The 13,533-nt window shown below is 52.7% G+C and overlaps 2 protein-coding genes across 5 annotated transcripts in view; one reads left to right on the forward strand and one right to left on the reverse strand.

Annotated features, from left to right (window-relative positions):
* Nucleotides 1–13,533, forward strand: part of ZBTB8OS (zinc finger and BTB domain containing 8 opposite strand) — a 305,810-nt gene that overhangs the window by 201,039 nt on the left and 91,238 nt on the right. The window lies entirely within an intron of this gene.
* The window catches only part of NHSL3 (NHS like 3), a 28,217-nt gene that overhangs the window by 13,017 nt on the left and 1,667 nt on the right, over nt 1–13,533 (reverse strand). Inside the window, exon 1 of one of the 4 annotated variants that reach the window (XM_055573778.1) lies at nt 5,390–7,524. The exons of 2 other annotated variants lie outside the window; for them this stretch is intronic. In XM_055573778.1, coding sequence (XP_055429753.1) covers nt 5,390–5,480 — 91 coding nt within the window. In that variant the 5' untranslated portion in view covers nt 5,481–7,524. Of the gene's footprint in view, nt 1–3,457; nt 5,125–5,389; nt 7,525–13,533 lie in introns of those variants that run through there. One more of the 4 variants, XM_055573780.1, reaches the window with a different exon arrangement.

Raw genomic sequence — 13,533 nt, forward strand, 5'->3', positions numbered from 1 at the left:
TTCTAAGGTAAATATTGGGGGCAGGGAGTGCCAGGGACAGGGAGAGGAGGATCCCATCCCACAGGCGCCTGGGGGAACAGACAGTAACACAGGGAGGAATTAGCTACCATAATATTAGTAAATGTCATAATGAGTTTCCGGGTCAGCATCTGTTGCTGACAATGACATAATAATCTCTTTCGGCCAGGGTGCGATTCTGACTTTCCCAAATCCTTTCCTTTGTTCCTTCAAGGCATGATTATCCTCATTATAGATGCCAGAGAGGCAGTCACCATGAAGCCAGGAGAGAAAAAGGCCAGGAGTCAGAAGGTCTGGATTCCAGGCCTTGAACAAACGAATCAGCCTCTCAGGGTAACTGCAAGGTGGGACTAATCCCCACTCATAGAGTGCCTGGGAAAGTTAAAGCCACGCAACCAAGTGTAAAGACAAAGTGTTATCATCAGAGGGACCCTCTGCCTCTCCAGGTGTGGGGCCTGTTTTGTGTGTGCGTGCACAGTCGCTCAGTCATGTCCAATTCTTTGCAACCCCAAAGACTGCAGCCTGCCAGGCTCCTCTGTCCGTGGAATTCTCCAAGCAAGAATACTGGAGTGGATAGCCATGCCCTACCCCAGGGAATCTTCCCGACCCAAGGATCAAACCCATGTCTCCTAGGAGTGTCTCCTGCATTGCAGGTGGATTCTTAACCTACTGAGCCACCCAAGAAGCCCTGTGGGGACTTTTTACTTACAACAATAAATAAGCTAGCACTGACTGAGTGATGACTGAGACACACATGGTCTCACTAAATGCTCCTCGTCATACAAAGGCACTCCCCTAGGGTTAGTGACCTGTCCAAGGTCACGCAGCTAATAACGGCAGAGTCAGGATATGAGACCAGCTCAGACTGGCCGCTGCTCTTCCATGCCACCAGAGGCCTCCTCCTCCACCCACTTGCAGAGCGCTCTTCAAATCTCAAGTGGCGTTAAGAACCATTTTTAAGATAAAGTATGATAAGGGACACTTAACATCAGCTTCCTATCAGCTCCTCAGTGACCTAGCCCCATCTGGTAGCCCTAACCCCCATTTGGGAGGAAAGGGAGTTCGGATCCCACACCAGATATCCCACTGCCCTGGAAGTCAGAGGTCCTAGGCCTGAGCTCTCACTGCTCCTCCACTGCAATCCGATCCTGAACCAGGCACTGCCTTCTTCTGGGCCTCAGTCTCTGTGAGGTGGGAGGGCTGGGGAGACAAGTTCTAAAGAGCCCTTGGCATGCATGACTCTGCCCCTAGAAAGAGGGCAATGGTCCCTCACTTTGGGTCAGGGCCTGGGGCAGCAAGGGGGTTCAGCTTATCTCAGATCCCTCAGACCAGAGAGGGCTGGCCCAGCCCTTTATCTGGAAGCCCAGGGCTCCAACAAGCAAGTCTAGACTTACAGTTGATCACAGGTTGTCCCACCCTAGTCACATGAAGGAGATGTAGAGGGAAGGGGGCAGGGGAGGTAACAGGAGCACCCCTTCTCTCAGCTGTGGCCCTGGGGCTCCAGGTCCAGAGGCAGGGGGAGTCTGACTCCACCAATGACTTGGTCCTGTCCCTCAGTTTCTTCATCTGCAAAGTGGGAAAAATAAACCCTACCAGGAGGAGGGCCGTGTGTATAAACCTGACAGCATAATGCATGTGGGGACAGGAGGCAGGCAGGGTGCTGGGGGTACTGCTCGAGCTCCCAGTTCACATCCTCCACCAGTCCCCCAAACTTCCCAGGACTAACTGCCCAGCTGGCCTGGGGCTGGGAGAATTGAGTTGGATTCCTGAGAACCAAGGTCAAACAATCCTAGCGGGTTCCAACGACTTTCCAGCAATGAGGAGGCCTCTCCCCATCCATCCTCACTCTTCTCTATGGACATTTGCAACACAGGGCTGACCCTTCCTTAAAACTCAGTTTCCCTTCCCACTGCCCACAAGATCCCTCGCCGAGCCCTTGGAGGGTTCAATGCTTAGTCCTCAACCCCTGCCCTTCCTCCATAGTGTTTCCTCCACCTTTGCTGCCCACAGAGGGCCTCAGGCTTTCTTCATCAGAGGACCTGCAGGCCCCTCCATCATAGGAGGAAATCCATCTATACCTAAAATAATTAAGAGCACAGTCTTTGGAATCTGACAGGCTTGGGTGTGAATCCCCATTCAGCAACCTCCTTGCTGAGTGGCCTTGGACAAGTGACTTAACTTCTCTGAGCTCCAGCTTTCTCGTCTGTAAAATGGGGAGAACAATAGCTTCTGGCTTGTAAAACGGCTGGAGGACACATGAATTAATTGATGTAAAGGGTTTAGCATAAGGTTTATCTCTGCATAGGACTTCCCTGGTGGCTCAGACCGTAAGTGTCTGCCTACAATGCTGGGGACCTGGGTTTGATCCCTGGGTCAGGAAGATCTCCTGGAGAAGGAAATGGCAACCCACTCCAGTATTCTTGCCTGGAAAATCCCATGGATGGAGGAACCTGGTAGGCTACAGTCCATGGGATCCCAAAGAGTTGGACATGACTAAGCGACTTCACTTTCTTTTTTATCTCTGCATTATCTCTGCTACCATCCCCCAGTCAAGCAGCCTCAGGCACAGAGCCTTCATAGCCCTCTCTGGCCCATACAGCTCAACATCTGATTAATCCCGGGTCCGATCTTTTCTGCCATCTCCTCCCAGTGTCTCTGCAGCTGCCCCTCCTTTTCCACTCCCACAGCCCTCACCCTGCCCCAGCCCTCACTTCACCACCTCTCCCCTGGATTACTGCAACAGCCTCCAGACTGTTCTATGAGTCTCTACTCTCACCACCCCACCCCCCAACCTGTCCTGCCGGCACCTGCCATCCTCCTAACACACCCCTTTCATAGGCTCCTCCCTTGCTCAAACACCTTCACTGGCTCCCTGTGGCCTGTAGACTGCAGCCCTCTCTGTTTGCCTGGCATTCTTTCCCCCATCCTTTCACAGACCAATCCAATAAGTACTCAAGCCTCAGTCCCATACCTAGGCCTGTGTCAGCAGAGGCTGAGGCCAGGGAAGCCTCAGAATCCTCAGCAGAAGTAAAATTAAAGACTGAAGTTTACATTCACTTTTTCTCCTCCCAGGCACAAGGAAGAAGCCTCAACTATGTTTCTTTCCAACCTCCATACTCAATGTCAAAGCCTTTGTTCGTGACCATACCCACAGCTGAAGTGCAACCTTAGCCAGGTTCTCTCATCTAATCAACAGTTAACAATACAGTTAACTTTTTTCTTTTTTTTTTGCCATTCCACATGGGCATGTGGGATCTTAGTTCCCTGACCAGCAGCTGAACCTAGGCCCCTGCAGTGGAATCACAGAGTCTTAACCACTGGGCTGCCAGAGAAGTCCTAACAGTTAACTTCTTTAATACCAGCTCCCCAGTTTTCTAACAGACTCCAACCCAAAAGCCTTTTAATATAGCCTAGAATATTCCCTAGTCCCCACACTTACTTCGGTGTTGCTTTGACATCACTTTCTGGGTTTTTAGGAACATCTTCAAAGCCTGGTTGACCCTGGAGTTGTAACAGGAACTGAAAGAACATAAGGGCTGCTAGAAGCCCCAGGCCTCTTCCTTAAGGGGTGGAGGGCAGAAGACTGTAAACACAGCCCTCTTAATCTCTCTCCCCCACCACAAACGGTCACAAGCCTGGACCCACAGTTGGTTCTCAGGAAACCATCAGATTAGAGTGGCCATCTGAGGGCAGATGAAGATCCCCAGCCCCAGCCCCACCCACTCGGTGCAGATTCCAAGAGGAGAGACAGGTGGGCATAGGCCAGATTTCAGGATTACTGGGACAGGGAGCCTGGAAGGTTCAGGAGTCTCTCATCAACCCAGCTTCTGAGGAACCTCAGAGAGCCTACCAGAATTTAACTAACCTTCTTCCTAATAACCATGATTATTCTTCAGACCACTGCAGGCAGTGAGCTTGGATAAGTCTACCTTCTCTAGACCTCAGTACCTTTCACCATGAAATAACCAGCCAGAAACTGCAAGGATCCCAAGAAGTCACCTAAGCTAGGCTGCCCTAATTTGACAGACAGGCCTCCTCTAGGAGCCAGGGACGTCCAAAAAAGTGAAAGCAATATGCTCAAGGTCACTGAGCCCATACCAGAGACAGTTGGAGAACCCAGACCCCCTAATTCCCAGGCTTGGTCCTTTCTGTCGCCCCCTGCCTGGAGGGATGAGATCATCAGGCTCAATTCAGAACCTCTAGGAATGTGGAACCTGGGAAGACATGAGTGTATTCTCCCACCACAACGGGGAGGCCTCCCTAAGCCATCTTCTCTGGGAGTCTCTCATTCCCAAAGAGCAGCAGACACCAGACTGTTGGAGACCCCTTATCTTGTAGGGTAGGGGGTGGTTCACTGTCCTGCCCCTACCCCATGTCTGGATTCACCAGGTGAGGGAACTAGGCACTCTCGACAGCCCCTCCTCCACAACACCCCTTGGGACACAGGGATACCCTGAACCGCCACACCCGCTGGGAGAAACCAGGAATTCCGGCTCCCAGCCCTAGAGCTGGAGGCCTTTCCAATTCTGCCCCCTCCCCCCGACTTGGAGGATGGAATGTGACACGCGGAGGGATCCCGCAGCACGCCGGGAAGGGCTGCGTTCCAGCTCGGTGGCTGCACTGAAAGGGGGAGATGCGGCAGCGACCACGGGGACCGCGGGTGGGAGGGGAAGGGGGACAGATAGAGGCAGCGGCGGTGCGGATGGGGGTGGGGAGGGAACCCAGAGAACCAGTCCGACTCCCGATCACGCCAGATGGAGGCGGCCCGCGTCTCCAGCCCCTGGTTTCCTGCTTCTCCCCTTCACCTTTGTCTCCCCCTCCCTCCTGCAAACTTTCAGCCTGTGGGGGCTAAAGCCTGGGGACCAAATGTGCGTGCTTGAATGTGTCTGTGTGTGTATAAGTGCTTTAGGGTCTGGATGGTTGTGCAGTTTTGAACCTGTGTGTACATATGTGTGCCTAAGATGTTGGGCAACTCTACCTACATGAATGATTGTGCCTGAATCTGTGCGTGTGGTGGTGTTTGTGTGGCTGTATAAGCCGTATACATAGGTAGGTGTCCCACTCAGGATCTGTGGGTCCCACGATGGTGTGGGTGTGAACGTGTGTATGTGATTTTGTGTCTGCATGGCCGTACGTCTCAGTGGGTGTTGTGTATGTGACCGTGTAGATTGTGAACATGTACGTGTGCCCGCCCGCGGGTATTCGTGCGTACATGTGTCTGTCTGCATGTGAGGGGTGGGGTCTGTGCGGGGGATTCCCGGCCCCCCAAACTCACACCCGACAAGCCCCGGGAGAGGGCAGCAGCGGCGGCGGCGGCTGCGGCAGGCAGACCCTCCTCCCCGCCTGCCCCGCCCCCACCCCCAGCCCCTACCTGCCGGCCGCTTCGCCGACCGCCCGAACCGCCAGAAGCTGCGGGCCCGGGGGCCGCTGGGGGCCTTCCTCTTGTGGTGTGAGTTGCCCATGGTGGGCGCGGGAGCCGGCGCGGGAACCCTAGCGCAGCCCAACCAGCCCGGCCGCCGGGCCCGCAGCCACAGGAGGGAGGCAGAGAGAAGCGCGGGCGGCCACCGCAGGCGCCCCCAGCCCCGGCTCGGCCACGCCCCCAGGCTCTGCGGCCAATGACCGGGGAGGGGAGGGGCCTATTGAGGGGCGGGGCCTGGCGCTGCTCCGTCAGGCTCCACCTCTCCGAGGACCTGGGAGACCTGCTAAGCCGCCCCGCCCAGTTGCTCTGGGAACGGCCGGGCCTGTCCAGGTGGGGCCGGCGGGTCGCTCGCTTTCCCAAGCCAGGGACTGCCTCTGAGGATTGCAGTGGAACCAAGAGAACTAGGGGCCCGGGCTCCAGATAGGCGGGGTCCGGAACCTTGCTGCTGCTAGGGACAATCAACCACTACCCCGTGAGTGTCACGTGTCTGCGTATCTCTTGTCTCTGCTTGTTTGTATAAATATATTTATCTGACTGTATTTCCGTAGTAACTGTGTTCAAAATAATAACAAAACACTTTTATATAGCACTTATTGTGCCAGGCACTGTGGTAACTGCTTTCATGCATTACTTCATTTCATCCACAATTCTATTAAGGTAGGTATACTTTTTATCATCTCCATTTTACAGATAGAAAAACTGAGGTTCCATGAAGTTAACTGATGAGTCCAAAGTCAAACAGCATTAAGCTACAGAGCCAGTACTCAAACCCAGACTGAGACCAGTACCCACTGCTTCAAGCTACCTACCCCTCCACTTTATCTGTGCCTCTCCATGACCTTGAAGGACATATACTTGGATATTTGTATTTGTGTGCTTGAATGTGGCTGTGTGTGTATCTAACCCTGAACATGTGGGTTCCTCTTTGTGTAGTCATCTGAGTGTGACCGCATGCCTCTATCCATATAATTGAGTCTGTTTACACTGTTTTGGATTTGTGCTTTTGCATATTTGCCTGTGTAATTCTGACTCTCAAGCTGGTGGAATATCACTGATTTTTGTGTATTTGAGTGTGTAACAGTCTGCTTCTGTGCATGTAAGTGAAAAGGTTTGTCTCTAAGACTGTAGAATTTGCATGTGCTTTTGTGGATCAGTATGACTGTGCAACTGTCTATTTGATACACCCATATCTGGGCTTCCCAGATGGTGCTAGTGGTAAAGAACCCTCTTGCCAATTCAGGAGACATAAGAGATGCAGGTTTGACCCCTGGCTCGGGAAGATCCCCTGGAGAAGGGCATGGCAATCCACTGCAGTATTTTTGCCTGGAGAATCCCATGGACAGAGGAGCCTGGTGTACAGTCCATAGGGTCACAAAGAGGTGGACACGACTGAAGTGACTTAGCATGCCCACATATACCCATATCCACATTCGGGGGGGTGTATGTATAAGTAATGGAGCACATGGGTAAACATACATGAAACAATACATGTCTGTGCATCTGTCGCCCTCTCTCATCTCCCTTATACAAGTCTGTTTTTCAAAGCCCAAGCCAAGCTTTACCTCTTCTGAAAGCCTTCCAGGTTGCCTAAGGCATTTACTTCTCATGTTCTCACAAGTACCCTGTGTCCAGGGACCTGCCCAGGGCCCTGCATACTGAGCAGTGACTATCCTTTATGATCACTCTACCATCTCTCCAACCAAGGGCAGCCTGGTATAGAGAGAGCATCCCCTGGGCTGGCAGTCCACAGTCCTCAGTTCTAATCCCTTTATGGCTCCTCTTTCTGCCACCTGGGCAAGCCCCTCCACTACACCACACTGCCTCTTATGCCCAGTGGCTCTAAGACACCCTGTTCCTGCCCTGCAAGATGGGAGAATTAAAGCTGATCCACACCCTCCCTGAGGCCCCTCTCTTGCTAAGAGACTGAGGCTGACAACAGTGCAGTCCCTGGGGGCTGGTATTTTATTCATCCACCCAGAAGATACTTACTGAGCACACACTGTATACCACGCTGTGTGCACCAGACTCCTTGCTTTGCACAGAGAAAAGGGTCCCAGTGTCAGAGCTAGATGAGATCTCAGAGATCTGCTGGCCCAATTCCCTTAATTTACAGGTGGGGAACCTGAAGCCCATGAAGGGGAAAGGTGGTACGGGAGAGAGCAGAGAGAAAACACAAGGGTAAAATCCAAACCCCGTGGAATGAATGGAGTGAGGACAGGCACGCAGAAAGCTTAGAAGATGCCATGGCCTTCACAGACCTTGCAGGAGCTAGTCCCGCCCACCAGTTCAGCCTCATCTCTGACCACACCCCTCTCATTCTCAGGGCCCCAGGACACAGAACTGCTTGTGGCTCCCCACTGCACACCTCCAGGCCTCACACATGCTCCTTCCTCTTCCACCTCTGCCTGTCTCCAGGGCCCTGCTAGCCAGTGTCCTTCTCCATGTCTCCTTTGCCCACCTCCTTCTGCAGCCCAGTTCTCGGGGCTCCCCTCTACTGATACAGTACTGATCACACCCATACCAGCACTCATTTCAAGGCAACAACCAGAAAACAAGTTTCTCCAGGACAGTGATCCTCTCATTCCTCTTAGTAGCCCCAGGCTCAGATTGTGTCTGGCACACAGTAGGTGTGCCCCACATGCTGAACAGAAACTGGCGGAGGTGGTGGTGATGGCACCTTAAGTGCTGGTGGAGGTAAAGAGGCACAGGCAGAAAAGGCTAAGGCACTCCCCCAGTCTTATATCCTTCCACTGCAAAGGCTGTGCTTTGCTCCTGGGCGCGGCGGGAAAGAGTACCACCAATGAGCCAAGTGCCCGGGAGAGCCTAGGGTATGACTGGTGGGAAGAAGTAGGTGATATGGAAGACAAATGGACCAGAACTCCTGGAACCACAAGACAGGGCTTGAGTGTCTCTTGACCCTCGCCTGGCTAGGGACCTGGAGGAGAGGGTGTCTGTAAGCAGGCAGGAGATCTGACTTAGAAGAGGCCCCACCAGCAGCCTCCTGGGAAGCATGCACTTTGCCAGAAGATTCAGGGTTTGAGCCCTTGGCAGGCTGAGCTGTCTCTGTCTATCCTTCCATGCCAGCACAGAGCACCCTGCTGAGTGACCCTGCTTGATTAATGAAGGCCCCAGGACAGTGGATGAAGCCCAGAGTCCTAGGAAGTGTAGTAATGGGGGGAGGTGGACAAGGAAGCTGCTTCCACCCACTTCCTTCCCCAAGTCAGCCACGGGGCTGGAGGTGGGGTCTTCGGATGGGGCAGAGGGGTGTACCTGCTCTCCCCACCCCAGCACATTCACTGCAGCCTCAACAATATACAATGCCTCCTCTCATTAGTTTTCTTCAGCATGTGACAGGCCAGGAACAGCTGAGACAGCTTTGAAGGTTTGGGGAGAGGGGAATTTCCAAGGGGCAGGTGGGTGGAGGGAAGCTCCCCCTCTGCCCTCTGCAGACAACAGATTAAGAGATTTTTCTGGCCACAGGGTGTAGCCGCCCCAGAGCAGCAGATCTCGCTGGCAGCCCTGCTTCAGGGGCAGAAAGTTGTGGGGGGGCCCCCCAGCCTGAGGGGGATTTCCAGGAGAACCTGGGCCCTGTGCCACGGGGGTGGGCGGGGAAGGGGGGATGCGGATTTGGGGCCTCCGTGAGGAGGGAGGAGAGGCAGTTGAAACAGCCCCTGAAGGTGTCAGAGCTAAGCAAGGGGATGAATGAGGCCTTCTTGGCCTCGCTTTCTGCTCCTCTCATCCCACCCCGGTAGAGGCCCCTATCTGCGACGGGATTTTCCATCTGAAATCAAAACAAAGGAGTGGGGAAGCTGAGGTCAGCCTGGCAGGTGTGGGCTCCTGTTCTGCCTCCAACACTGACTGGCGGTATGACCTTCAGCAAGCCACTTCCTCCTCTGGGCCTCAGATGCCCATCTGTATGTGCCATAAGGGCTCCCCATGACATCTCATGCCATCAGCTCTGAGCACCTAGGATCTGGAGATGCCCATGCCCCATATCAGACCACCCACTTATCACCTGAAGCCACTTTTTAGGGCCAGGCCCTGTGCTGGGCAGGGCAAAGGAAAAAGACAAGTCAGCCCAGCTCCTGCCCTCAGGGTGTTCAGAACAGTGATGTCTGGTGATGCCTGTGCTCATGGAACCGGACAGCCAGCTGGCCCCAACCCCTTGCAGGAGCCTTGCCTGATTCCAGCTCTGCAAATGCCTCAACCCCAGCTTCCCCTCATCCTTCCATTATAGTTCCTATTACCTGGGGAAGCCATCTTTGATTCCCCCGGGATCTCTCTGTCCCTTCCTTAGTTACCCTTTTTGACCCTTAATTACTTGCTCACTGTCTACCAACCCCCTCAAATCGAGAAGTTCATGAGGACTGGGACCTTGTCTTTCTTTCATCCCCAGGACAGAGTCTAACCCACAGTAGGTACTTAGTACCTAGTATTAAAAACTTAAGAAGTATTTGTGAAATAAATTAGCAAGCACCATCTCCCATCTGGACCCAGGGCGGACAATGTTCATCCCTTCAGATGGGTCTGGAGGAGGCAGACCCAGACTCCTCTGGGGAAGCCACACCCCCATGGTCACATCCCAGCCCATATGACATTAGTCCAGGCCCCAGGCTGAGGACGCTGAGATGCCCCTCCCCACGAAGAAGGTGCCAGAAAAGCACATCCTGTCCAACTCCAAATCACTTGAGCAACCTGCTCTAGAGTCCGGGGCAGTGATTTCCCCGGGAGTATCACAGAGTAGATGACTCTGGACCAGGTCTTGAGGATGAATAGGAGTTCTGGATGGAAAAGGGGAGGGAACACATCCTCCGTGAGATCAGTGCATGCAGTGGCACCAAATGTGGAGCTGCGTGAACTGTGTTTATCGACAAGCAAACAGGTATCACGCAGACCTCAAAGAGGCAAAGTGACCACTAACCAAAGTGCCTTTGGGTCCTCAGTTTGCTTTAGAGCCACACAGGCCCCTTCCTCAGCAGGAAGACCCGGCACCATTCACCCCACTTTCTTCCCACCCACCTTCCTATGACATCCAGGCCACTGGGTCCTGATGTCATGTCCACCCGACTGACCAGAGGTAGGCTCTCTTTCCCTTAACACAGCTCCCACCCCCAGCCTCCCTTCCAGCTTGCTCCTCCAGCCCATTCTCAAACCCACAGAATTCTAGAATGAGAAAGGGCCACTAACAGTGGAGGCCATTAAACCCCATCTTTATTAAGAGAGTGTCTTTGCCAAGAGTGGGGCAGGACTTGGCAAAGCAGAACTCACACTCAGGAGTCTCTCCATAACCCCATGCCAAGGACGGTTCGCCATGAATGAGGGCCAGAGTTCATGGGGTCAAATTGGCTGAACCTGGCAGAGTACCTTCTAAATTCTATCAGTACCCCCACCCCTAGCCACTGCCCTCTGCCTGAGAGAAACCTTCAGGAGGGCTGGCATACATCTTTCCCCAAAGGTGGTCCCAAGCTCTACAGTTATTCCCCACCAGAGTAAGAAACACTTCCAACCTCATAGTACCTTGTGTGGGCAGTGAGGCCTCGGGAGGCCAAATGTTCCTGCCACGCTGTGTTCATCACTTCCATGCAAGTGACAACCATGCCTGTCTTGTCTCAAGTATTTGCCTTAGCCTGACTTTTCACTTTTCACTTTCATGCATTGGAGAAGGAAGTGGCAACCCACTCCAGTGTTCTTGCCTGGAGAATCCCAGGGACGGGGGAGCCTGGTGGGCTGCCATCTATGGGGTCGCCACAGAGTCGGACACAACAAGCGACTTAGCAGCAGCAGCAGACCAGTGCCTGACACTATATGGTAAGGAATATGTCTCTTTCACCCTGGAGGAGGAAATGGTAACCCACTGCAGTAGTCTTGCCTGGAGAGTCCCATAGACAGAAAGACAAGCAGGCTACAGTCCATAGGGTTGTGCAAAGAGTTGGACATGACTGAGTGACTGAGCACATGTCTTTCTCAAATGAATGAAGCTGAATGACCTTGACCAACTTACTTTTACCCTCTGAGTCTATTTTCTCACCTATAAACTACTTCCCAGGTTGTTGAGGACAACAGGGAAAACATTCATGAAAATGCTCGGCCAGGGTCTGACACATAGCAGCCTTCATGTTCCCCTTCAAACTAGCCAACACCCTGCCTTCCTTCCACACCCTGCTTACCTCCTCCAGGAAGCCTCCCCCGATTATCTCCCGGGCTCCAGTCCCGGCCTGTGTCCCAGAAACACTTCCTCCCCACATACTTGTCTAGAGTCCAGGTGATATTTCTGAAAAATATGGATTCCTGCTTGTTTTGTTTTATGTTTTCTGTGCCTGTGTCCTCCATTGAACAAAGGTAAGACTCCACCTTCTGTGTAAGCAATGAATTGTTTTCCAAACACGAGTAAGAATAAACTCAGCCAATACTCAAGTCCTCAGCATCACAACAACAATTTCCTGCCGTCTGCAGCACGCTCCACAGTTCACAAGGCACTTGCATGTCTGTTATCCGATTTGATCTTTGAAACACCCCTGTAAAGCCAGAATTTATCATCTCTATTTTACAGATAAGGAAACTGAGGCTTGGAGGGGTTACTCACCTGCTGGTGTTACATGGCCCAAGAGAGCAGCAGATCATGGCTCAGGCCAGAGTTGTCCTATCAACCTCAGAGCCCATTCCTTCCAGACTGGGTCCTTACAACTCAGGTGAACAAATTCACAAACACACAGCGACCCCTTACATTTCTATGGTGACTTCCCTTGCATGTAATTTTCACATCCTCTTTTGTGAGAATCTTGGAGAGAAAGCTCATAGACCCATCAAGGATATAGGTCTACCTGGACGGATACCCCAGTGAGAGGGTCCTCTCTATTCCAAAGAGGGTAATGGAAACGATGAGACCACAGAGAAGTTGTCTGCCTGGTGTCACCAAGCTTGCTAACTGCTGGGCCAGAATGTGAACTCTCATCAATTTGCCTGACTCTGATACTATTCCTACTCTACCAAGTTCCCTCACTTTTCTCTGGACCTCTTCCCATCTGTAGAATGGGTTGGATGAGGGGATCTTTAAGCCTTACCCCCCTGGTCTGTGTCTTTGGGTAAATTAAGAAAGCAGGACCAGTTCTGGAGTCAGATGACTTGAGTTAAAATCCCAGGTGGGAAAATCAAGCACTCACTGTTCCTGAGACTCAGTTTTTTCATCTGCAAATGGGTATAAATGAGATCATGGATACGTGGCTTCTGGCACATTCAGAATAATAAATAAATGTCAGACTTCCTCTCTTTCCTTTTTAAGTGTGTGGCAGGGCAGTGAGGGGAGCAGGGAAGATACAGGCTCAGAATCTATACCAAGCTCAGTTTTCCCATTTACAGTACGGGACTCAGATTAGGGAAGCCAAGACCTGCATCTATGGGTCTTTGGTTCAGCACCTGGGAGGGGGGACCTCCTAGGAATTTTGTGTGTGTGCCTCTTCCCCCTCTCCCCAAATCTTCATTCTAAACATTTTCCCCAGAAAGAGTTAAGCCTTCTTTGGGCTTCCCCTTCCTGACCAGCGGTGCCAGTGGAGATTAGAGAGATCGGATTTATTTCTCTTAATAAACAGAAAAGAAGTTTGGCCAGGCAGGTGACAAAGAAACAATTGGAATAATAGGAGGTTGGAGCAAAAGGAAACAGGACTTCCTCCAGACATACCTGGGGCCACCCCCAGACCTGGGGAAACAACAGCCAGGGGCAGGGAGGTTTGGCCCACGCACGTGGGCCCAAATCAGGCCGACCTGCTGCCCAGAAAGCCCAGTGCTACCCAATACCAAACATAAGGCCGGGGGAGGTCTGCCACTGACCCAGTGACCTCTAACCAGGCTGTCAGAGCAGGGACCTACAGAGTCAGTTTTCCTGTCTCCCACTTCACCACCACCACCCCACCCCCGCCCCAGGCTGGTCTCCCAGTGGACCTCCTAGCCCAGGTCCACTGGCCTGGGCTACACCATTAGCCTTCATTCTCTAACCCTGACAGTGGGACCACAACCCATCTTGTCCAGTTCTGCCCCAGGACTCTGTGAATGAGATGGGGATGACTTCAGGCTGAATCCTGGTGGAACAGCCCTGGGACAGG

Source organism: Bubalus kerabau, chromosome 3 (genome assembly GCF_029407905.1).
Source record: "Bubalus kerabau isolate K-KA32 ecotype Philippines breed swamp buffalo chromosome 3, PCC_UOA_SB_1v2, whole genome shotgun sequence".
NCBI classification, from domain to species: Eukaryota; Metazoa; Chordata; class Mammalia; order Artiodactyla; family Bovidae; genus Bubalus; species Bubalus kerabau.